Source organism: Panthera onca, chromosome B2 (assembly GCF_046562875.1).
Source record: "Panthera onca isolate mPanOnc1 chromosome B2, mPanOnc1 haplotype 2, whole genome shotgun sequence".
In the NCBI taxonomy this organism is placed as follows: Eukaryota; Metazoa; Chordata; class Mammalia; order Carnivora; family Felidae; genus Panthera; species Panthera onca.
This window is the reverse complement of record NC_138343.1, coordinates 52,867,403-52,894,853: the sequence shown is the minus strand read 5'-3', so window position 1 is coordinate 52,894,853 and position 27,451 is coordinate 52,867,403. Positions and strand designations below refer to the sequence as shown.

Genomic DNA, 27,451 nt, shown 5'->3' with positions numbered 1-27,451 from the left:
TCTTTGTGATGCTAGCCATCGCATGTCTTTCTGTTCAGTCACACCCAAGATGGACTGTTCGCCTTGTGCCTGGAGTACAGCTGTTATCCTGAGACCTCCCTCCAAAATAATTCTGGGAATTATCTTTGTTTCCTTTGTGTTAAACTTCCTTTCCCTGTAGCCCATGCTTTCATTTTCTTTCTGGCTTCTTTCCTCGTTTTGGTGGAGCAACTTGTGTCAGAAATTCCTAAAAAATGCTTTTGGGAATCTGATTTTTTATATATCCCATGTCTCAAAGTATCCTTGTTTTACCTTCATAGTTGATGTATAATTTAGTTGAGTATGGAGTTCTAGGGTAGAAATAATTTTTCATCATGATTTTGAAAGTATTTGTCCCTTGGTCTTCTAGATTGCAGTGTTGTTTTTGAGCAGTCTGTGTCCATTTTGATTCCTGATCCCTGTGTATGTGATTTGTATTTTGTCTCTGGAAGCTTGGATAATCTTTGTCCACAAAGCAGATATTTGCTTTATTTTTAAGTTCCTTCAAGTTCCTATTTTAAAGAGCTACTTTGTCTCTATATTTGCAGGTAGAGAATTTTCTCAGATATCTAGTGATCTTTTTGTTTCTCTGCTCTTAGGTAACAGTGAAAGATTAAAAAGTTGATTAGGGGAGTGCCTAGGTGGCTCAACTGGTTGTGAGCATCAGACTCTTGATTTTGGCTCAGGTTATGATCCCAGGGTCATGGGATTGAGCCCCACATCACCCTCCACACTGTGTGGAGCCTCCTTAAGATTCTCTCTCTCTCTCTCTCTCTCTCTCTCTCTCTCTCTCTCTCTCTCCTTTTGCCCCTCTCCTCTGCTTGCACTCTCTTTCTCTCTACATTTTTTTTAATTAAAAAAACAAACCCTTAAAATATTTTTAAACATTTATTTATTTGTGAGAGACAGAGAGAGGCAGAGCATGAGCAGAGGGGGGCAGAGAGAGGGAGACACAGAATCCAAAGCAGGCTATAGGCTCTGAGCTGTCAGCAGAGCCTGATGTGGGGCTTGAACTCACAAACTGGAGCCAAAGCCAGATGCTTAATTGACTGAGCCACCCAGGCGCCCCTAAAAAATAAACTCTTAAAAAAGCTGATTAGAAGCTTTATGCATATGGGTAGAAATTGTTAGTATAATTTTCTCTTCAAGATACTCTTGCTTTGCCATTTTATGGAGACTTATTCCTACTTCTGGAATGGTCAGATTTCAATGAGAGGACTCTTTCATTCTCTTTTCTGAAGGGCACAAGCCTGGCTGTCAAACATTCTGGGAATCAAATGGCAGAAGAGGCCTGGGAACTCAGCTGTCATTATGCATAAGTTTGTCTAGTTCCTGTGTTTCTAGTATCCTATCCCACTCTCATTGTGTCTGTTGATGCCACCATTTCCCCTCTCCGAAAACTTCCAAACTGTGGCTCAGTGGGGAAAAGCTATCACTGAACAGCACAGATGTGGAGAACAATCTAAGAATCCATCTCCTTAAACTTCTAATACTCAAGGATCCTTATTTTAACCCTCACACATTTTTAGTAATATGTGTTTTTTTTTCTTTTTTGAGAGAGAGAGAGAGAGAGAGAGAGAGAGGCAAAGGGAAAGGGAGAGAGGCAATCTTAAGCAGGCTCCATGCCCCAAGCAGAGCCTGATGCAGGGCTTGATCTCAGGATTGTGAGATCACGCCCTGAGCCTAAATAAAGAGTCAGACTCTTAGCACACTGAGCCACATTTAATATGTGGTTTAAATAAGGTTGACCCTTAGCTTTTCCTGTTGCTGAATTTGGTCCTTTATGTAAAAGTGCATATGGGTTAGTTGGATGGATTATTAAGTAATATGAAGAACATGTCAATGTTTTAGCAACAAAAATATTAGAAAATAGGCCATCTGATAATTAATATACAATTGGATTGGAGACTCAGGAAGTTGTTAAATTTGAATCTAAAATGAGATAGTCTGACTTGGATCTCAGAAGACTTATTGTTTATTCCAGGTGTGCATCTTAAGAAACTTGCAGGATTTGTATAGTTTGAACTCAAAACCACATACTGCTCAGTGATGAATTTTGCTCTGAGTTTTGTGGTTGACCTGAAATCCCAATACAAAGGAAAAGCCCAGGAGTGTGAAACCAGATCAACCAAAATATGAGATTCTTCATATGAATGCTCTGTGATCTGAGACCGCTAAGGATCCCTTGACTCTAATTACAGTGTGGTCTCATTCAATAAATGTGGGAAGATCGTATGATTTCTTTATTGATTTTGGCACCTGTTACATCTTTTATTAGATCTAACACATGTTCTGAAGTAGGTCTCCAATTATAGAAAACATCTTTTAATACAATGTATAGATTCATATAACTCACCGTTATATCAAAAACTGCATAAATATTACCTTCTATGACACATGATTCATTCTTCTAATTATTTTAAATACAATTTTATTAATAACCATAAAATAAGAGCAATGCTATTTAATTTTTCTATGATCTTCCTCTCCTTCTCCAAGAGTAATATACTATTTAAGGATCATAGAGATTCTAATAGTCTAGCATATATTTTTAAGTTTTAAAGTAGCTAGTGGAAACTGAAAATAAATATATGACATTAAGATTCTGTCTAAGTTATTATTTATTTGAATTCCTTTCAGAGAAGAAAGGAAAAAAGGAATATATCATTAGGAACAATACTGTTTTGTAATATGGGCAGAGGCTCATTTAAGAATAAGTGGCTGAGGGGTTTTGCTTTTGGCTAAGTTGGATTAACAGGACCTGTATATTCTCCCTCCTGAAACAACCAACCAACCAACCATCCAAAAAAAAAAAAAAAAAAAAAAGGAACCAGAACCTGATGCATATTCCTGTATTCGTTCATTCCACATGTATGTTGAATACCCACTGTGTACCAGAGATTGAGTTAGGAGGTGACTATACAAAAATGAGCCAAGCTAAAGTGTTGCTGTTGTCAAGCTTAAAATCTAGTCAGGGAGACAGACAGCAAATAAACACTTCGTAGGAAATAAACGTGGGCACCAATGGCCACTTGTGGTCCTCGCCTAATAGATCAGCTACCATTATATTAATTATAGAGCCTATATGTGATATATTTTTATATATCATTCTATCCTTCTTAAAAATGTATAAAACCAGGTAATTATGTCTCTAATAACTTTATATGTCATTAAATACAACCACATTTCTCCGTGACCTCTTTGAATGCACCAAATTTCACTGATGAAACCCTATTGGCGGAAACAATTTATAGTTTGCTTTTGTTTCAAAATGACATACCAAACCACAGACTGAACTTGAGTGAACCCTATTAAAGGTATCATACCAATTTAGAATTTAAAGTACTTAATTTGAGAAAGACATTTATATGTTCAGCTACAAAAAATTCTCATATCTTTCACGCTATGCAAACTCTGTTTTAGCCTTCATTTTTCCTCCACAGAGAAATTCCAAACAAATTTATTCAAGCTTTTCTTTCTTCCCATTAAATATAATTACTTTTTGCTGGATAAAATGTTTCTAAAATTCTCCAAAATAAGCACTGAATACATTAAAAGTATGCTATGAAAAAGATATCCATTATGTAAATAAACATATTGAAACTCTAACTATTTGGTACACTTAGGGCGAGTGGCTTCAGTTTGGCATTGTATATATAATGACATAAAAATTATCTCTTAATTACAATCAAAGGAAGTGAGAATAGATTTCAGGCTTGGGGAAGGGCTGTTGAAGGGGTAATAGACTTTTGATGTCTGTCTTGTCACAGTAGCACAATAGCTAATTCCTGTGACTCCTGACCTTTTAGTGTCTCCTAACCAAGTATTGGCATTAATCTACTGCTTATCTGTCACCCACCACATTGTATAGTTCCCATCTCTGTTTTCAATTATCAGTCATTAGAGAAGGCACCGAACAATTTCAGAAGAAAACTCACAAAACCTTTGACCTGTTTTTGTCAGATAACCACAAGTATTCACTCTAGATAAACTATCATTTCATTGTATTCAAGACGTAAAGGAAGGTTCTTTGCTGTATATGCACTTACTGTAACCTCTATCACCTTCAGGTGGTTAAAAATGGACTGTTTTATTTTACTGATGGAACAGAAGAATTTGCAAGGCCATTCAGTGAAATCTGGTGAGATTAGAATGGTTGACCTCTAGCTGCCAGACAATCTATAAAACCCACAGATTTTTCTAGTAAAGAAAACATGTGAACTAAATATTTACCAAAAGGTGATTATCAGACAGCTGGGCTTTTATGTTGACTTCTTACAGGCAAACACAAACTTTTCTCAAATATTTGTACACAGTGTGATTGAAATCTGTTATTAATATACTAAATATATTCACTTGTTATTAAATAATCATTTTTCATTACAATAAGTGAATTAATCAGGTATTATCTTCTGTTTTAACTATCAACTAATTTTTGAAATTTAATATAATATCTAACCCACAAAAGATGAACATTTGTTTTAAGTTCCCATTAATAATTTCTGGTATAAAAAGCTTATAATAAAAACCATAACAAAATATTTTCTGTGTTTAGGATGCATTGTTGATCCTCAGGGATAAAAAGAACTAAGTGACTGTCAGTCTCCCTTAAAGAGGAGATGCGTCAGAACCAGCAAATTTGATTAGACTAATGGGCAATATGTGAACATCAAATTATGTGCAGCTGTGTTCTCTACCTCATAGATGTGAAACATCTAAACAAGGTATCAAGTAAACACAATTATTTTCTATCCATCCACCCTTATAAAAATCTAGCTCTAGCCTGAAGTTTTTTGTTAACACTACTGAACAAATTAAAAAACCAATAATATTTATTCCATTTATGAATATACCTATATTCCAGGGAAACATACTGACATTCTGATGATCAAAATGGTTGTGTTTTAGGACAGGTAGCAGTTTTCTATCATTAAACTTTTATTGACCATTTGCTATAGAAAAAAGTCATGTTTGGGGGTTTGTGCAGGAATATGAAGATAACAAACAGAACAAAAAGAAAATATGCATATTTCTCTAAAGTATCTCACCCCTGGGGTACTTACATGGTGATGTAATAATTACAATGCAAGTGGAAAGTTACTAATATGACAGCTACCACTTTCTGAGAATTTGCTGTGTTGCAGACACCTACACGAAGACTCTCTCAAATATCATTTAACCTTTACAACACACTGCCTTTTATTATCGACCTCCATTTTAAAGATGGATAAATAAAGGCATAGCGATGTTGAATAACTTTCCTAATACCACACTCTTTAGTAAGTTAAGTAAATTAAATGGAATTCAAGTTTGTTTGTTTTTTTACTTCAAATCCAGCACTCTTAAGTATGGCATTCTGTCGTGCCCATTATCAAAAGGGAGGTACAGAAAAAGTGCACAGGTACTGAAAATGTCTCCAGCAGGAAAAATTAACTTGGACAGAACATTTCAAAGTAGTATTTGTGGCACTGGAAATGGAGATTTTAAGCAGACGTAGGATTTGGAGCTCTGAAAGTAGGGAATGCATTTTAGTTAGAGGAAAAAGTGAGGAAAACTATCAAGTTAGGAAAGGAAGGGGATTATTGAGGAATCATTAATTCATCCAACTTTCTTTCAAAAGTGTCGACTATACACTTGCCTGTGATATTGATTACAAAAAAATAATTTCCTGTCTTTGGTTATTAGAATACAGAATGCGTCAATGAGAATGGGAATAGTGAAAAACTGATCTGTTCCCAGTAAATTCTTACCACTCCTCGTATTGCACTGCTTATGCTCAGATTCCATATTGTGCAATGACAACAAACTATTTATTGTTCATTCTTTGGCTACAAGCTCCCAAATCTCTTTCCATCTATATGAACCCTTTATCTGGCAAAACTTCTTTAAGACCAAGCTCAAAATGATCTCCTCCTGAAGCCTCCTATACAATGTGTTGTTCCTTCCTTCATTATTCTGCCTTCTATTACACTTATCCCTGGAAGCCTCAACACAATTGTATCACAATTGCACTTTTCCGTGTCTGTCTTCCTTATCATGGGCTCATATCTCTTTTATTCTTATATCTCCGTATCTTTTAGGGCTTGACCTAGAATAGTTATTCAATACATATTTTGGGATTGAATAAATGGAGCAGTAGCACGGTAGCTAGTTTTAGGATAATCAAAATGAGTATGTGTGGAAGATGAGAAAGAAAAGCAGCCATCTGACAGCCAGGAGATGGACTGCATCCAATAAAGGAGAAGGACCAAAAATTTGATATATATTGCTTTTATGAAATCAGAAATTACTTAATTGTTATTGTTTATTTATTTTTATTAAATATATCCGTTTTCATGCCAATGCTTGATATGTAAAGGGTTATCATTATAGCATTCTAATAACCACCGAGGGCTGAATGCTGGGCTCATCCAATCTGAAGCCAAGTAGAGCATGGTACCATCTTCATTGTGTTCTAAAGCTGTCTTCATACCAGACTGAATTCTTTCTGTTCCTAAGTCATTTATATTTTGTAAAGCAAAATAATATTTACATATTGGGCCATTAATTAAATCTTGTAAATTTCAAAATCGCGTGTATTTGAAATTGATTCAGGAATCAATTTCTTTAGGCATTTCATTAAGATATTTAAAATATTTAACCATCTCACCTTTCTTTTCCTTCTTTATAAAACTATTTATGAAGCATTTATGAGTACAAGTAAGAGTATTTTAACTACAGAACACTTGAAAGTCCATTGAAACTGTTCTTTGAAACAGCACATTCAGGGGGACAGTTTTCTCTCCTTCAGGTCAAACATGACTGGGGTGTCAAGAGGCTCTTAGGGTTTCTGGCATCTGGAGTTTACCATACTCTCCGGAATGGTTATCCATTTAAAGGAACATGTACATGTGCACTCACTGATCAATGAATAGACCTTTATAGGACAAGTTTATGTTTCTCAATGGACTAGTCAGTGAAGGATGTCTTGTGAAGTGATATATCTTGGTAGTCACATGTTATCTTTGTTTTTTTTCCCCTTTAACTTTAAAATGCAGCACAGATAAGTAATAATTCTATGAGTAATCTCTTAATGATTTTTTTGCACTCAGCAGCAAACAATGATCTGTACTCTTTCAACAGCTGGCTAGGCTCCTGGGAGAATGCTATCTTTGCCTTGCAGCTACTGATTCTATTTGTGTCTTCCAAGTTATAGCCCTTGTGTGGGAGATTAAGGCTGGTTGCCCATGAATGCATCTCCTTAAGACTGCAGATACATCACAGAATAGATAAAACTTCAATCCTCTGTTAATTAATTATATTCTCCAGATGTTGTAGACATAAAAATCTTTAATTGGGACATTTCTATACAATTTCTATTAATGATAAAGACATTCAGAGAGGTGTCTGTTTGGAAAAAAGAAAGACTGCAATCAGTCATTAACTTCTGTTCAGTTGTATCTTAGCAATAAAAGGTTTCAGTGGCTGTCTTTAAACACAAGAAGCTTAATCTGCAAAACGTTAGCAATTTAGAGCATTGAGAATGTAGTTTGGTGCTTATATAAGGCAGTCTGTTTCTTTTTACTGTCAGCCCATTAATTATAGAATGTGACTCTTTGGATTCATATTCTACCTTTTGTGTGCTTTGATGTTGCCACTTTTTAAAACCAAATGGTAATAATAAATTGATTCTTTGGTTCTCTCAGGGTTGGTGAGCTTTCAGTTGCTCTTGGTAGTTCGCATAGATGGAAATGTTTGCAATATTCAAAAACCTGCTTCCTGAAAGCGATTATTCACCATCATTATGATTGTATTTTGTGTGATAAACTTTCTAAATTTTGCTGACTTATTGATGGTTTATTTTCTCTGAGTTTGCATATATATATATATGTTATATATGTTATAACATATATATGCATTACATATATAACATATATGTATAATACATAACATATTATATAATATATATAATATATAATGTATAATTATATAACATATAATATAATAATATATATATTATGCTATAACATATATATATGCAGTACAGCAACTCTTTAATTTTTGTAGACAGAACTGTTGGCAACCATCATCTTAAATAAAAATAAAAAATAAAAAATAAATAAACAGTCCAATATTGATGGCCTTATTTCACTTTTATGGTGATATTCATCGGCTTACAGTTAACAATCTTCAAAACAAGCATGTATCATAAAGAGAGTGTGGCATTAGTGCAATGTACATATGGCTGAAAATACAGCCTATGAACCTTGTTAGATATATAAGCAGATATGAACATAGCAGTCTGGGCAGGTCATTGTGTTCTCTTTTTAAATGCAATTCCCATAGGTGAATTGATTGATACAGGAGGTGTGTTTTAAATCTACTTAAGTTTATTCCCAAACTCTCTTTTTCACTTCACATGAGAGAAATGGTATCTATGGTAAGAGAAAAAGGAATGGTCTTCACTAGAGAAAAGGGTCAACCTCCTGACCTCAGTATGTTTTAACATGTGTCATTCTATCCCCTTTGACAAATCTGGGTCTTCTTTCGATGAGCTAACCCTCTTGTCTTCCTTTTTGTTTTTCCATTTGTTTTCTGTTTGTCTAGTAATTAAGAGAGTCTTTTCTACTACCAGAGAGGAATGTAATTATGATTTTATGGAGTCTTACATCTTTTAATCTGGTAATACAGATTTTATTAGAAATGATAATAAAGGTGATTAAGGAAACTCATGGTATTTAGTTGATATAATATACAAATTAAAATGCATATTGAAAGGACAAAATATTTAACACAATATGAATAAAAAATAAAAGATGTATATATTTTTCTGATTTTTTTCTTGTTTACTTGCTTATCTTTTAAGCTTTCCAAGACATTTATAACTGCAGTGGGTTGTAGCACATTGTAATATATGGTGAAATAATGCTTAATTTTTACTCAAATCATCAAATATGAACAAGGCAAGGACATCTCTTACAAAAAGCTTACACTTAAGGGATATAAAACGTGACTGTATGTTCTTTTTCAACCTGTTTGAGAAAGTTATTCTGCTGGTAGGTCTGGTGGAGAAAAAGTTGGAGTATGGAGGCATCCAGCTGGTGAGTTACAATTATTTTAAAATAAGGTTGTAGTAAAAGAATGAGCTTGCATATTAATATATATGTTATATAATATTAATTCAAGCTATGAATACAATCACTTGTTTAGTCGTAAAAACTCCTCAGATAAGAAATGGAATCAATATTAAATAAGTGAATATAATACAGTATTTACCCAGATAAATATTGGAGGCACTGAGTTCTAGAAGAATGAGCAGATTCCAGAAAGTATGGCATCCTCTTAAGTAGGAGCATCACAGAGAAGAATGAGAGCATTGAAAGATCAACTTTGCTGAGTAATAATGAGATAAAACAAACAAAACCACATCCAGAAAAAAACAAATAAATACAGTGTTGTGTTGTTGAGGGACGAGGAACTGAAATCTTGGCTGTGGAATGAAATCTATTCTCTCCCAATTATATATTGTGGGCTCTTGGGCAAGTTATAGAAACTTACAAACATAAGTAAGGTTGTAAGGATTAGACAAATATGTGCCAAACAAATGAGAGTTAAAGAAATTATCATGTCTTTTGTCATCGGGTAATGCAGCAGGATGATACTTAGTGAACAGAGCCAGATTTTGATCCATTCATATAATCTTTCATTTAGTATTTATTGAAAGATTTCTTTGGATCAAGCATTCTTTGTGTTAGATGCTAATTAACTATTGTTGATCAAATCCTTGATTGCTGAGAAACATTGTGTAAATATACTAGCTATGAACTAGTCTCTAAGTACAGAACTGTGGGATGTCATTATGTAGGTGGTATGGACATTGAACAAAGATTTATAATGAGCTTTAGAAGACAGACATCTGTTACCGCCTAGCTGTCATCACCCAATTTCTTATTCTTAAATTAGGGATATTAATATTTCACACCTCCCTAGGATTGCTCTTTGAGGTAACTGAGCTTACCTTGTGAATATTTGTGAGCATCATTAGGAGTGCAAAGCTATATAAATATAAGTTTTATTCCATTATTCACTCCAACATGTCCCATGGAATTTACTAGTGCAATTATAATTCAAAGCAATAGGATATAGGAATTTGAGTCATTGGACAAATCTGCACTGCAACTTTATTTTGTGTGGTATATTTAATATAAAATTTTATTAAACTCTTTGAAAATTTGCCTCCTTAAGGAGTTAGGTTAAATAGCCTGGATTAGAAAACTGAAATTTTATAATAACAGCTGAAATTCTAGCTTTCCACTTTATTATACTAACATCTCACAGGGGATTCCAAAATAGTAGATGACTTTACATAATATGAATTCAATACTTACCTGCATTATGCAGGTGTGTGCTTTAGATTGGATGCTAACCTGTGTCTCAGGCCTTGTTTCTAGGACTATAATTTCTTTGGTCTAAATTTCAAATACAAAAATGGTTGTTAATGAAAAATTGCATGATGATTGTCATTTAGAATTTTAAATATTGACTTTAAGAATAGAAAAATACGTTTTTGAATAGCTGGTTGGTTTATACATCATAAAATATGGAAGTCCTCAAGCAGAGTCTGGAACAGTGCAACCTAGTCAAACACATGAACATTTCTGTAGCAAAGCAGTAAATATTTATAGAAAGTGGGATAAATAGAGACTTTAAATTGCCTCAAATCAGCTAATTTCCAGTTCTCCTGCCAAACTAACTTGAAGTTAAACATTCAGTTTTCAGAGCTTTTTGGATTTTGGACTTGTGAATATGAGATTTCAGATCTCTAGTAAAGCATAAATACTTAATAAATTAGGACACGGTAATAATCTACAAGCAGAAGCTGCATAAGAACATAGCTTGGTGGCCTCAACTACTTGAATTCATATTCTTTGGTCTTTATTCTCTCTGCATCCTCAGTTTTTTTTTTACCTTCAAAGTAGAGATAATCATAGAACATACCTCATTGGTTGTTACAAAGTATAATATGTTAATATGAATGAAATGTTTAGAACGGTGCCCAAATATGAGGATCAGGAAAGAATAAGTTTGTAGTGAATTAAATTTAGTTCTTTGTAAACAAAAGTTGTGGCGAGTTTTTTTTTTTTTTCTTTTTAATTTTATTGTTTACTTTTGAGAGAGAGCGAGAGAGACAGAAAGCAAGCAGGGTAGGAGCAGAGAGAGAAGGACACACAGAATCCGAAGCAGGCTTCAGGCTCAGAGCTGTCAGCAGAGAGCCCAACGTGGGGCTCAAACTCACGAACCGTGAGATCATGACCTGAGCCAAAGTTGGCTGGTTAATGGGCTGAGCCACCCAGGCGCCCAATCGGCAAGTTTTAATATGGCAAGTTTTAAGGCACTTTCAGTTATTAGACATCCAGTTTGTAGGCATTTTCTACCCTTACGCATTCCCTCTCACGTACCTGAGTCGGGAGGATGGACAAACAGAACAGAGGGAGATATGTTCATACCAGTCTAAGATATTGCCAGCAGAAGGTTAGACGGAGAAGTTTAAATTATGGACCAAAATAGCATCCTAAAAATGGGATTGTCTTCCTTATTTAGTGAGAAGCTGATTACTGATCTTCCTGGGAGCAGACCTCTCTTAGGACCAAGATAGTGATACCTAAAAAAACAAAACAAAACAAAACAAAACTTCATGCTGAGATGGTGTCAGCATGTGCCCGACTGCCAGAACACTGTTCTTGTCAAGCTTCCCGGGGCCAGGTGTAGATTATATTTTTCTTTGATGGCTTAGGTATGGGAGGTGGAGGTGGAGATGAGCTCTCTGCCCTCCTAAACGGCCTCCTACTCCTGGGGAAAATAAACTGAAGATTGTTTCGAAGGATGAAGGCCAGGAATCATGCATTCCTTTGTCATGAGCTTCCTCTAGACATGGAACCCATCTGGTCCTGGAACTCAGAGTTCTAGCAGCCATGGCCTCCACCCTCATTCCTGGTTGGTCGTGACCCTCTTATCTTTTCCTTAATCTTAATCCTTCCTCTTGTTTAGGACCCCCAAGTTTCACATAATTACAGCAGCGTTGACATGATTTCAATGATGCACCTAAAGATATTTTCCTATCTTCCTGCAATTTTTGAAACTTAGGAGTTCATTTACGCAACTTACCCATTTTTTATCTTCTTGTAACAAAATTTTAGCAAAAGAACACATCACTGGAAATATGTAGAAGTATTATTATAGGCTGTAATTGTGAGGCACCTTGTGCCCAGTGCTTTGCAGTGTAATTTTTGTGATCCTGACCTATACATTATCTTAGATAACAGAGAGATTTTGAGCAAGCTACCAATACTGAGAAACATAACTCCACCACATGATAGTGCATTACTAAAAATGAGTCCTTTGCATAGATAATTTCTTACGAAGGTTTTTGGTGTTCAGTGGATATAGTATCAAATAATATACTATTTTACAAAGCCAAGTTATATAATAATATGCCTCACACTTACTACCCGCATTCTTCAACAGTCCATAATGTTCCCAAGAGGAAAAGTTCTCTGACTTCACTTGGTGGGAAGGTTGCTGAAGGGGGGGAATATGTTTTCCTCTCTATTTTGAGTAAGAACAGACAGAAGTCTTTGGAAGGCTTTATGCTGCCCCATGGATAAGGAGGTTATACCAAACAATGTATAAGAAGTAATAAAGGTGCTTTTTTTTTTTAAACAAAAGAAGGACATTTCATTTGCTGAAAGGAGAAAAAAAAAATTCTGGGGAAGGCATTTTAGAAATAATCCCTCTCGTGAACATGAATTTACTTTATTTACTTGACCTTTGCAATGTCATAAACATAGTTCTTATGCTCCTGCAATTTCTCAGTCCTCCTTGCTATTTTCCTCCCTCAGCTGTGCTAAATCTCATCACTGACTTCACCTGGAACCCTGGGGGTTTCTATTACATATCCCTAATTCCTGTATGAACCCCTCTGTGTTCTGGTACCTGATAAAATAGTAGTAATCATTTTACAACCTTCGCTTTTAAAAACATTTTTGGGTACCCTTTCTAGTTAGGATCCAAGAATTTGTATGAAACCACAGAGGTTATATTGCTTTTGAAATAAAGGTTGTTGGTTTGTGGAATTTCCTTCAACTGGAAACATGTATGAGCCTGCGGTTCCAGTGTTTTCCCAGTTTTATAATATCCTACTTGCTTGTTTTCATCTTCAAAGCAGGGGAATTTACCATTAATTTCCATATTTTATGAAGGATTAACTTTTTTCCTTCCCTTTTTTTTTTCTTTTCCAGTTGAAAGAGACAAGGATTTTTCTCACCAGCGAAGGCATTACAAAGAATTCAGGTTTGATCTGACTCAAATTCCTCATGGGGAAGCAGTGACAGCAGCTGAATTCCGGATATACAAGGACCAGAGTAATAGTCGATTTGAAAATGAAACAATTAAGATTAGCATATATCAGATCATCAAGGAATACACTAATAGGTAACAACTCTATGTCTAACTTACTATGCTAGCAAATGAATTGTAGTTAAATCCATTGATAATCATGTGATCTATCATATTATGTTTTCTTTGGGTGTAATGACATTCAAAGCCAGGTGTAGACACATTGAAAGTAAAAGTAATGGATCTGAAGAGTGCCTTCCACATTCCCCAGCTTCTCCTTCCTCCTAACACCAATCTGTGCACTGGATGGTCCCATGCTTCCCCCATATTTGCTTTCCAGTCCCCTTGTCTCCTTTTGTAAATGAGAAAACTTTCGTTTTAGTCAGCACACACAAAATTTATAATTGAAATGATTTAAATCACTTGCTGTTTTTTTTTAAGTTGGAGAAGAGACCCTTTATTTCTCACTGGCATGGATGTAAATTATATGTGTGTTGTTATGTGTATTTTGATGTAAGGCACTATATTTGCAACATTCTGCCCATTAACCTGTATTTCTTCTGTCTACAAAATGGTTAATTCAAAATGTTGCAAAAAATGGACAGATAGTCTGAAATACAAAATATATGAAAACTTCAGTTGATAATTACTGCAAATGAACCATCAAATAGAAGAGTTGAAAAGAAAGCTTAGCAGAGTTGTCTGACCTTTCATCCAGTGAAGAAATCTCTTGGGTAAAACCTTCATGGGTGATTAGCCACTTTTGTTGGACAGCTCTCATATGTAGTTTTTCCAACTCTCATTGATTATTTATTTATTTATTTATTTAATTTTTTTATTTCTTAAAATTTACATCCAAGTTAGTTAGCATATAGTGCAACAGTGAAATGTTAAGGTGAAATCTGTTTCCATTTATTAGATCTAGATCATCCCTCTGGTGAAATAGTATGTCTTTCTTTGATGAGATATTTAAAGACAGCTATCTTGTCCCCTCCAAGGCTCCTCCCTCTCCTTGAAAATTTCTAGTCCCTGACATTTAGATTTTTCTTGGTTTTGGAGAGTGCCAGAGTTCCCAATGGATGTTCAGTGGGACATTGGTCCCTCACAATACTCAACGGAGAAAAAAGAATAAAAAGCTTCTGAGGTTAAATGCATTTGAAAATCCTACCTGCTAGACCTTTCTCTAGTAGATTCACAATGCACATGATATATTAAAGTCTTAGAAAGGCTTTATAAGTAAGGAAACCTAGTCTTCTTCAAAATTATCTCATTATGGAATCTTTTCCTTTGAATGCATAATACTTAATGCCCATGAAACACTGGTTCAGCAGGACATACTTTGATTAAGTGCTGATCTTATTTTGAGAGCAGTAATTCCATGGCAGAAAGATTTGTGTTCCTTTCTTAACTCTAACACTTACTAGCTATTTGTCTGTGGGTGAGTTTTCGGTTGTTTATTTAAATCTCAATCCAGCGGTTTCATTTATAAAATGAGTATACTAAGGGGCGCCTGGGTGGCTCAGTCGGTTAAGTGTCTGACTTCAGCTCAGGTCATGATCTTGTGGTTCGTGAGTTTGAGCCCTGAGTTGGGCTCTGTGCTGACAGCTTGGAGCCTGGAGCTGCTTCGGATTCTGTGTCTCCTCTCTCTCTGCCGCTCCCCTGCTTACACTCTGTCTCTCTCTCTCAAAAATAAATAATAAACATTAAAATATTTTTTAAAAATTAAAAAAAAAATGAGTATACTAAGTTTTTTGTTGTTGTTGTTAGAGACAGAGCCTGGCATACTACATTATTTTTTTAGTACTAAATAATGATGGCGCCTTAAAATTAAGTGATTAGAATTTAAGATAATACTCCATGTATTATTTAATTATATTTCTGTAACTAACAAATATTTTATTTATAATTCTGTTTTTCTATGTTTGTTCCCACATTTGGATTGTGAGCTCCTTAAAGAAAGGATAGTGTCTTTTTTTTTTTAATTTTTTTTAAACGTTTATTTATTTTTGAGACAGAGAGAGACACAGCATGAACGGGGGAGGGGCAAAGAGAGAGGGAGACACAGAATCAGAAGCAAGCTCCAGACACAGAATCAGAAGCAAGCCCAGAGCCCGACGCGGGGGTCGAACTCGCGGACCTCAAGATCGTGACCTGAGCTGAAGTCGGACGCTTAACCGACTGAGCCACCCAGGCGCCCCAAGAAAGGATAGTGTCTTAAGTAGTTTCTTTTTTTTTTAATCCTCAGCACTAATTTGCTTGATATGAATTAGTTTTCAAATTACTATTGTCCATGATTGGGATAATACTCCATTAACATATCTCAAAATGCTTGAATTGTCTCTATTTTTTGTCATTCACAATAGTTATGCACACAGAATTTGTAGTTGGTTATTTCATAACCACCCAAGTGGTTTTTACAGGAACCACTGGTATGCCAGATCTCTACCTCTAGAATATACTTATTGATTATGTGAATCTAAATACAGACTTTTACAATGATCACAATTTGATGTCCTAACCTTTAATTAGGTCTATTGTTCTGTCTGCTCAGGTTATTTTTGAATGTTATCCATTGAACCAGCCATCCATTTAGCTTTCTTTCACCTCTAAGTATGTGAACTGTATAATTTAAGACATAATACACGTGATGAAAATAAAGGAATAATAGAAAAGACTATCGATAATAGTTTATAGATTCATTTCTGATGAACCCATGCTGATTTTTATGAATAACACATCTGGGAATATTTATGGGTGTTGATGCTTACTTTATCAGACTTCACAATTTTGAGAATTTCTATTTCTTTAAATATGGGACATTTGTTTATCTTGAAAGTTTGTTATCTAATTATACATGATTTAAAAAATATTACTATCAATGTTTCTATAGCTACATTTGTATGCTTTTTCAGTACTCTTGGGTATAAGTTGGCTAAGTCTTTACTTCTTTTAACATGTATTTAAATCTAAGACACAGGATTTCCTAATGTCCTTGATATTTTCCCTACATCTTTGAAAAGTGATTTCTAAAATACATGTATATATTGATCAATTCTCAAATATTTGTATTTGTATTTGATATTCTCAAATATTTGTATTTGATATTCTGAACTCTAGGATAGCATAGATTGAATAGATTGGCATCCAACTTACTGAATAGCATTTATTAAAATTTAATTCAGTAAATTCAATTCCATATTCATTCTATCAAGTTCACACACTTGAAATCTACTATCACATATTGTTGCTGAATCATCCTGTAAGTTTATGCTATACTTATTATTTTCTGTGGGTTTTATTTTTGCCAATTATCTTTTTCAATATCCAAAATATACAAATTCCCCCACATATACCCCACATTTAAATTTTATATTCTATTGATCAGGTGAGAGAATCTCTGGCAAAGTGCTTTCTTTTTCTTTGAAATTGGCATTCACCCATTACTTGGTGTTCATTAATCTACAGAGTAAGAAGATGCAGTCCTAGGTTCTTGTCTATACATCCAGGAGTCACGTTTTGCACTCTTCTTTTTGTTCCAAAGAAATAGATTTAAGGGATGGATGATATACAAACAGTACATGTAATTCTTCGAATATTTCAGGTGTCTGTGTAGGATTTCAGCCAGCACAGAAAATAGTCATGTATAGCAATAACAGCATGGAGTTTGGAATTTCCCTATGGGGAAATTGCTGTATATCTTAGGGTCTCCATTTACAAATATGAAAAGAATAAAAGTAATAATAAGTATTTCAGAACAATGAAAGTATTTGAGATGATTTGGGAAGAACTAGTGCTTATCACAGTACAAAGACCATAGCTGATATTTTATAAATACATTGGTCAATATATACTCATATAGTTCAGTAGGAGCACCTAGTTTACTAGGTTTAGAGGATGGCATACATAGGTTAACCAAAAGTACGTGGTTATTATGATAATAATAGCTACCATTTACTGACACCTATTTTTACGTAAAGATCAAATAAGTCATATGATGCCAGGTGCCTTTACTTCATGAAAAAATCACCTGATCTTTGATTCATATGAAAGGAATTAGTATGCTTTTAAATTTAATAATGAAATGAATACCACCCAACTTGCTAGCAACACCAGTGAAGCTGTCTCTGAAAGCAAATGGTAAATAAATAAAGCTCTTATTTAAAATACTGCTGAAGAGTGGTGGAGATGGGAGATTACTTATTTATGAATTTATTTTACAGGAATATCAGAGATGTAGACAAATTGGACACAGATTCACATATAAGTGTTTATTACAGTATTAGTGTTGGCAATTGCATAAATTGAGAATATTTCAGTTCATTGTTAAACAGGAGGTAAGAAGTTACACTTTGTTTTCTGAAAAACAGAGATACTATACTTTATATAGCAAGTAGAAATTGGGTTTTAAAAATATTGGATAACACTGGAAGGTTCTCAGATTATAACATTAGTTGACTAAAAGTATGATATATGATTATACTAATTTAAAATAAACTCATGTGGAAAACAGATCAGAGGGAAGCACCAAGTGTTTATTGCAGACTTGTGGGCTTGAAATTTTAATTCTTACCTTTTTGTGTACTTTTGAAATTTTTTATAACAAACATTATTTTTATAATTAGAAACAAACATGATTCTAGTTGAGAGGGAGAGAAAATAATGAAACAACTTTATGCTACGCATTTCTCTACAAAATAGCCTTCCCAAACTTCTCCAGGTTGAGACCGGCAAAAACCAAATCAAAATGAAACTAAACAAAACACCAGCATTTAACAATAAGTAGCTCTTATTTTTAATTAAGCCATGGAAGGCATTTTTCCCATACAGAATATGGAGAGAGATAAAGAAATAGATATATTTTTTCCTCTATACTAAGGAAAGTTTTTCTGCAACAGAGAGCTTTGACTTTAACTCTGTGAAGGTGAGGAAGAATAGATTAAAAATAATTTACAAATCATGTGATCACAGTTAAAACAGAAAGAATTTCAATTTTAAAAAGTACTTTTGAAACTCAAATGTTATTATATTTTGTTTAGTGTTGATTATCTATGGTTTTATATATTTCCTAGATCAAGAACCAAAATGGGCACAGGAAAAGAAACCAGTACCTCTGGCCAATTAAAAAGCTGGGGTCACCTCTTAAAACTTCTATCTTCAGACTTACAGGTTTTACCTAGATTTTTTTTTTCAGTTTTATTTATTAGGAGGTGCCTAGGTGGCTCAGGTGGTTAAGCGTGGGACTCTTGATTTTGGCTCCGGTCATGATATCATGTTTTTGTGAGATCAAGCCCCATGTCTGTTGGGCTCTGTGCTGACATCTCTGAGCTGCTTCTCTCTCTTTCTCTGCTCCTCCCCTGCTCTCTCTTTGTCTCAAAATAAATTAATTAATTAAAAAAAGTGTATTTCTTTACGTAGTCTCTATATCCAACGTTGGACTCAAACTTATGACCCCAAGATCAAGAGTTGTGTGCTCTTTCAACTGAGCCATCCAGGCACTCCTACTTAGTGTTTTGAATTAAACTCAAAAACAATTAAAAAGCTGGTACAGATTGTGTTATTTAATGCAGTGCATTCAACAATGCATATATGTGTATATGTATATGTATATTATATGTATATGTATATTTATATATGTATATGCATTGTTGAATGCACTGTGTTAAATATATAAGGCTTACTTTCCCTAACGTATTATCAAGGAGTGTTGTGGTGGGATTCTTGAAGTAATTCAGATTGATGTTTTATAGATATGTTTTCTACTCAAGACATTGTCTGATCTATTAACTATCTAGTCTGTGAATTTTTTGACAGCATTAATGAATCAAAAAATTTTTAATGCCCCATTATGTCATCTCTTTCACAGCTATTTATCTTAGCAAGACTTAAAAGTCTTAAAATGATATATTCTAGTTCTACCATCTCCCACCTCCCCCATTTATTCCTACTTGTATTTAAATGTGTGCAATTTAACAGAGTGTTCTGATATTTATCCAGATTTTTATTTTTCTTGGTTAAAAAGTTAACACACTTTGCATCATTTCACTGATTTAATCTTTTCATATAAGGCTGACAGCCCCAAATTCTATACAGAAGGCATTGCTCTTCAGTCACACCTCATATATCTGGCATTATTGGGAAATGAGGTTTCCACATGATTGAATTTTCCAGATAATTCAGCTGAGGTCGGCATGCTTTTGCTGAGCTCCTACCATGTAGCTAGCACAAGGGACAGGAGGCCGAGTAAATAAAATCCCAAAAGCCCACAGCCCGAGGGCCAGGGGCTGTGGTGGGCCTGCCGCACACAGACTTTAATAACTATGATACAATGTGCTAAGCACTATGATGTAAGTATGCACTAAGTGTTGTGGAAACACAAATGAAGGGGAAATTAATTCTTCATGTGGGAAGGTGAGGGACCTTAGGGGAATCCACTGAGAGGGGTGCACCCTTGAGCTGGGCCTTTGGAGATGAGTAGGAATTTTCTATAAGGAGAGAGCAATTGAGAGGGAAGGAGGGAGAGAGAGAGACAAAGAGAGAGAGAGAGAGAGAGAGAGGGACAGAGAGACAGGGAAACAGGGAGGGGGACATGTCCTAGAAGAAATATTCCTAAACATTAAAATGTTTAAATGTATAAATTAAATAATACAAATAAAACTATCATGGCCTGTATTACTGCTACTAAGAATAGCAGCCAGCACTTACCCATTTAATGGGCACTCACCATGTGTCTGGCACTGTACTAAATGCTTTACTTGAATTAATTTTTTCGCATGTATACACACACACACACATATGCCTATATGTATGTGAAAAAATTAATATCTATATACCTATATATGTGTGTGTTTATATATATATACATATATATATATATATATATTATGTATAATTCAACCTTTTGCTAATGTTCTGCTATGAATATACATTTTTGTACTCCATTGCAAAAACATCTGAAGCTAGCCTGCTCGATGTCATTAGCCACCTTCACTACTTGGATATATTTAGTTAAGCTGTCATCGTTCCAGTTCACAGTCAGCTTCATATTTACATCATCTCCCGATCCTGCCACTCTAAGATTTGTGATTCTTCTGTGGAGGTACTTCAGAACGTACATTGACAATTTCTACTCGGGAAGATTTCATGGGCTCTTGAGAGCAGGATAGCAGAGGAGGACACTTGGTGGTTCATGACCTTTTACTAAGTATACAGGATCGTAGGTACACAAGTATAGCTTAAATTTCTTCACTGTGCAGGGATTTGCGTTCTAGTTCAGTGGTTCTCAGCTTGGGTGATTTGGTCCCCCAGGAAACACTTAGCAATTTCTGGAGACATTTTTGACTGTCACAGTTGGTGAGGGTGGGAAGATGGGGTGCTCCTGGCATCTAGTGGGTGGAAATGCTAGGGTAAACCTTCTACAATGGACAGGACAGCACCTCCACACAATAAAGAATGATCTGATCCAAAATGTCCATAATGCTGAGGTTGAGAAGTCCTTCTATTTATTTATTTATGTATTTATGTATTTATGTATTTATTTTTAAAGTTTCTTTATTTTTGAGAGAGTGAGAGCAGAGCGTGAACGGGGGAGAGTAAGAGAAAGAGGGAGACACAGAATCTGAAGCAGGCTCCAGACTGAGCTGTCAGCACAGAGCCTGATGCAGTTCTTGAACCCATGAATGCAAGATTACGACCTGAGCCAAAGCCGGATGTTTAACTGACTGAGCCACCCAGGCACCCCAGGAAATCCTGCTCTTTTTATAGATTTAAGTTATAAATTTAAACACAGGAATAAAGTGCTGTCAAGTCAATTTTCTTTGACTAATTTCCTATTTTGGGTCCTGAGAATCATAGCAAGGAAGAGTTTTTAGAGGTCTTAGAGTTTGGGGTGCATGGTGCTTTGGACACATGGCTCATTGATGAGGGGGCATTAAATGTGGTGGGACTATCTTTCTGATTGTCTTACTTCCTTATATCTTGTTGAATGATGGGGCCTCTGTATATATATATATCCAGTAGCACATGTTTGGATTTCTCTGCAGGGGAAAAATATGGGATGATGTCATGCCAGGAAACCTGTTAAACATTAACAATATCTTGGCAATTAAAAAAAATTCTGCAGAGAGAAAACTGAACTTTCATGGTGGGAATTCAACTTTTTTTTCCCATTTTTGCCATGTGTGTCATCCAATTTCATCTAATATTGCTATTTTACCAGTTTGTGTCTGTACTTTTGAAATGTAAATACAGCATTGCATCAGATATTCTGAAAATTGGTGCCCTGTGAGATTCATAGCATTTTATTATTTCACATTTGTTTTGGTAGAAAAAAACACTTGAAAATATCAATCGGCTAACAAATTCTAACTCTCTTAAGTTACAGCTGCTTGTGAGAGAAACTTCTGACATTATAAACTCCAGAGAATATAATTTATTAATTTGTTGTCCCTTGTTCATGTATTCCATACCAGAGCTGGACAGTGGGCTCCTTAAGTGGTGTTATGGTATCTATGTCAAACACCCAGAGGAAGATGTATGATGCTTTCTCCTTGGGTGGCCATCATTACATTTTTGTTTGACTTGGTAAGCTATCCAAAGGCAAAGGGTGATGGAAGGAGGTGAAATACTTATAATAGTAGAAATTTTGGAAAAACTGGAGATGTCCTGTGGACTGTAAGGTTCATGACTTATGGAAGTAAAGTACTGAAACTTTTCTTCCAAATGTATCTGTGTTTCTTCCAGACAATTTCTGAAAGCTTTCCTTGACCAGGTTGAGTGCTTCTTGGTTAGATTATAGAATGGTTATACTCTTGGGTAACTATATATATATATATATATATATATATATATACACATATATACACATGTAGAAATAGATATTGAAACTATAACAATCTGGGGAATGTTTCTGCCTCAATATATCTTGTTATGGATTATACAAATAATTTTACTTCTTTTGATAAATGTTCCACTGAATATTTTTTCTTCTAATTGATTCAGATATAAAGGTTCAGTATGGATTATATGCATCAAAAATTTTACTAAATTTAAATGAATTAATACCTAAACCCCAAATTTGTAAGTATAGGTTATTAAAGAACTTTCACAGTAAAAATTGCATAAATCACTTCTTATCCTAATTATTTTATCAAGCATAATGCACACAACTTATTATATACATACATACATGCAATAAATGTGTTTTGCTAAGAAAATAGCAATGGTAGTCATTTGCGTAGCATTTTTTTTTTGTGTATCCTTTCATACCTACAATATATTTATAGAGGTAGATATTTTAATCTTTATTTAAAGAAGAAAAAACAAGCTCAGAAAGGTAACTTGAAGGGAATAATTATTTTTCTAGTACTAAACAAAGCTATGTATAGCAAGTCATTGTTGAAATTAAGCAGATAACAACTCCACCTACAACTATGATTCTTTGCTTTATAAAGGAAGGCTTATAATAATGAGGTTCATCAGACTATCCATGAGTCCTACTCCTTCTGCTTAAGTAATAAGAAAGTATTTGCTATAAGTCTGTGATACAGTATCCTGATAAAACAGATTTCAGCAAAAGATGAATGGGAGTCCCATATAAGGACTCATCCAATATGTGTTAGTTTACCCAATTCCCTTTGCTAAGAAGTGATTTCTTTTATAAACAAGTTTTACATGTGAAACCAAGGATAGTGTTACAAAGAAGTAACCAAGCATATGCCTATTTTGGAAGATTTTCAGTGTTGTATATGCATATTTCTTCTTGTGTTAAAAATAGTACGAGTTGTTTTGTCTTCTAAATGTGAATTTAAATGGGTCCTATCAATACCCTCACTTCTCTTGCATTAACTAAAAATTCCTCTACTTGACTCTGTTTGCTCCTTTTGTCCCAAATTCCATGCTATTTCTCTTTTCCTCATTTTATCCAAATTCACTGATATAAAACTTCCCTTTAAATTCCTTCACTTTCTTATATTTATTCACCCCTCAACTCCTGCAATTTGATTCCCATAATTCCACTCTCTTGATCATCTACCAACAGCCTCCTTGTTACCAAATCTTATGGACACATTTTCATTCTTTGATGCTGCCTACAACCTCCTATTTAACACATGAAACAACCAAAAAATTTGGATGGCTTAATGCAACAGAAATTTGTTCTCTAACTGTTCTGGAGGCTGGAAGTCCAAAATCAAGGTATTGGTAGGTCCATATTTCTTCTAAAACCTCTAAGAGAGGATCCCTTCCTCCTTCTTCCAGCTTCTGGTAGCCCCCAAAGTTCCTTGGCTTTGTCAGCATAATTCCCATCTCTGCTTTCATCTTCATCTTCCTTCTCTGTGTGTCTATCTATGTCTCTTCTCTTTTTATAAGGAGAGCAGCCATACTGGACTAGCCCCACCGTAAGGACCTCATCTCAACTTGATTACACTGTAAAGACACTATTTTCAAATAAGATCACATTTATGGGTACCAGGGATTAGGACTTCAACATACCGTATGCATTCAATGCATACCAGGGAGTGTGTCAGTTAGTCTCAGATCAGAGAAATAGAACTACATGAATAAGGAATAAGGGACTTATTACAGTGATTTGTCTTTCTGCAATTGTGGGACCTGGCTGAAGAGTTTAGGTGAGGCCGTTGCTTCTGCATCTGGTGATGAGTCTGAAGTCTGTAGTATAGGCAACTGGTAAGGGAAATGGATGTGGAGTAGGAGAGAATGAGAACTTGAAACCTGGAAGGATAAGCTCAAACTCCAAAGACATTGGGGAACCATTCTAATTCTCAGAAATGCCAACTTCAGTGATGTGGGTGACCTGCAGGGGTAGCTGGTGAACTTCACCGTGAGCTCCACATACCTCTTGCTCAGGATGTGCAGAAGATGAAGGGGGTGATCTGGCAGGAGGAATTGTGGGTCAGGATTTGGAGAAACTGATGTTGCTGAGATCCAGGGGAAGCTTGAAGAGCTGTAGGCCCAGCTGTTCCCCACAACAAGGTGAGCCAGCTGATCAGCGACAATGCATATGAGCAGGAGGAGAGTCTGGCACTCTACCAAACTTCCAAGCCTAAACTTGGCTGCTGCTTTGCTTCTACTCCTGCACAAACTTCTTATATGGCTCACTGTAACACAGAACCAAACAGGGAAGAGAGTTCTGCGAGTCTGGGTTTCAGTTGAGCTGATTCGACAAAGTATGAAGCTGTAGCGGTCCATCTTTGTTGAATTGGCACAAACATACATTTTATAACCATCCACACTTTCCAAAAAATATAAGAGTAAAATCATTCTTGCTTTTTTATCCATCTTCGGATGTTGTTCATTCCTTTTCTAGCTGGGTCATATTGCCCCTTTGATATCCTGTCACTTCAATATGAAATATAAGGTTAGCTACTATCAAAACTACCTAAACTATATGGTAGGCAGAGGGGGAAGGGAAAAAAAAAGAATTGGTTAATATGTGTACAAATACATTAATATCAAAATAAGAAGGTAATACTCATACCGATTACAACCTTCACTTCTACAACTGGTCACACGGTTGAGGCAGGTATTTATAACTTCTTTCTTCTGTTATGTAATCTTTACCCTTTTGTTTTCCCTAAGCACTACTGCTGGTCATTGTTCCTTGCCTAGTGAAGTAAATGAAATATTCATTCTTGAAGTGTCTGGGCTATTAGCGGTAATGCCTGCATTGAGCTGTAGTTTTCCATTGACCTTTATCACTGGACATGGAAATACTAAGAGGTAATGTCATATATTTCGGACATTCTCCTTTTCCATACTGTGGTGGCATCAACGTGGTTTCCTCTTGACATTTAGGATCAATCAACCCACAGACTAAAGCAGCCCTTTCTCAACTTGTTGATTCACTGGCATGAGGAGTCCAAAGTGACCCCAGGCTGTCTCGATGTCTAATTTAATGGACCACTGCTAAGGCTACCAGTGGTACCATTCCACTCTTGGGAACTAAAAGCTCTGGACCAACAGAGCCCAACATTTTGGTGCCAAGCAGCAAAATTTTCACTAGCTGAATCAGGAAGAGTGAGGAGAAGAGCCACTCCTGTTTCTACCCCTTGATTTCTAGAGCCAGGAGAGAGGGCTATGAGAGAAATAGTCTTACATCGATTGCTGGTTTAGAGCATACAAAGCTTCCTGAGGATATTAGTCCATTTGCACAAGATACTGACGACCAACTGGTGGCACAACTGAGTCTTCAAACAGGCCATTCCATCATCTTGCCAGGCCATCTGCTGCAAGGTGATGGGACACATGGTGAGACAAGAGAATTCCATGACATGAGCCACTCTGCTCTTCATTTGCTGTTAAATCAACTTTTTGATCAGAAGCAGCATTAAAATTCCACGACAGTTAATAAGGCATTCTATAATTGCATGGGTAGTGATTTTGGCAGAAACCTTATGGGCAGAGAAGGAAAATTTATATTCAGAATGCCTATTCCAGTGAGGACAAGTACTGCCGTCCTGTGATGTAAGTGCTTCAATCTAATTGACCAAACACAAAGTAGCTGTCTAATCCCTCTGGACAATGATACTATAAGGATTTAGAGTAGGGATTTGACCTTATGCAATTGTGGAAGATAGTTAAACAGTCTAAGTAAGGCTGTTGCTCCGCATTTGGTGCTGAGCCCGAGGTCCTCAGGGAAGACTAGAAGAAAAGATGGGTGTGAGTTGGGAAAAAGAAGGGCAAAGTAGAACCTGTGAGGTTGGTCTCGTAACCATGAGGACAACCAAATTGGAACCTATCTTCAAGGTTCAATTTTAATGATGCAGATTATTTCCTAGCTACCAAATCTTTCCTCATAGATGTGTCCAGATGCCTGATGCTGGATTCAGAGGAACTGAATAAGGAGATTTCAATGGGATCTGCAGCTGCCCCACACCAATAAGGTGAACCAGCAAATCTCAACAGTATGCCTAAGCTGTAATAACACTTGATCATACAAAAGTCTTCCAAGCATAAATATGGTTACTGCCTCACTTTTACTTTCCAAATATTAACCAAATTTCTTTTGTGGCCAACCCAGGTCCAGAACCTTATAGCATAGCTGCAGTTGAGTTAAACTGATGTTGTATAAAACCTACACTAGGAGTCAATGAATGTTAAATTGAAAGAATGAATAAATGAATGGCTGGGTAAATAGATTTGCAAAATGTCTCAGGTCACTCCTTGGCCCCAATTCTACCATCTTGTTTCAGGGTGGTGGCTCAGCTCAACCTTTTAGTATTCCAATTCAAAACCAGTGATCTTCCTGTAGGACAGCAGTCAAAATATAGTTTGGGACTAAAGGGAACTGCCATGATATATGAGAAATTGTTCTGAAAATAAAGTATGGATGAACCTGGGATCTGGTCCTCCAACTGCCTGAGTAATCATAGGACTAATTTGATTGCTTTTTAAACTTTCTCATCAATAAAATAACAATTCAGCTAAGTAATTTATATCTCACTTAGTTCCAGTACTCTTTGATATGTTTTGGTTACCTTCAGAGGTAGAATCCCAGACTAGCTGATTTCACATCAGGCATTCTTGGTCATAATTTTTATTTTAGTTTTATAATGAGAATACTCTCATTATTCAACTATTTAGACAGTAGAGGAAGTTAACATTTCACACATTTAAAACTACATGCATAGTGTGCTACTATGCACATGTTTGGATACTTATATGGGCGTACTTATATGCCTGATTATAAAGAGAACACATAATCATGATATGATCCTATAAAAATGATAACTGCCTTACCCAAGTAAAAGATCCAAAATATTAGAGGGAGAAACTGAATATTTATATAATGTATTTGTTTATAAACACAGATATATAATCAATGCAGTTAAGTAATACCATAAATAATTATGCACATATATTTTAGTCATATTGTAGAAAATATTCTTTAGTATAGCAATAGTCCTTGTTTCACTCTCAAAATATATGTGTGAAAACTTTCAAACTTTTTACATGCATGTTTGACATCATATCTATCACCGTAGCCATATTTCGAGTCATATATCACAGTATTACAAACCACATCATCTGCAGGTCCATCTCT

The 27,451-nt window shown here is 35.4% G+C and overlaps 1 protein-coding gene across 1 annotated transcript in view; it reads left to right on the top strand.

Annotated features, from left to right (window-relative positions):
• Positions 1-27,451, top strand: part of BMP5 (bone morphogenetic protein 5) — a 115,407-nt gene that overhangs the window by 43,703 nt on the left and 44,253 nt on the right. The window contains exon 2 of the mRNA XM_060615788.2: positions 13,296-13,488. Coding sequence (XP_060471771.1) covers positions 13,296-13,488 — 193 coding nt within the window. The remainder of the gene's footprint in view (positions 1-13,295; positions 13,489-27,451) is intronic.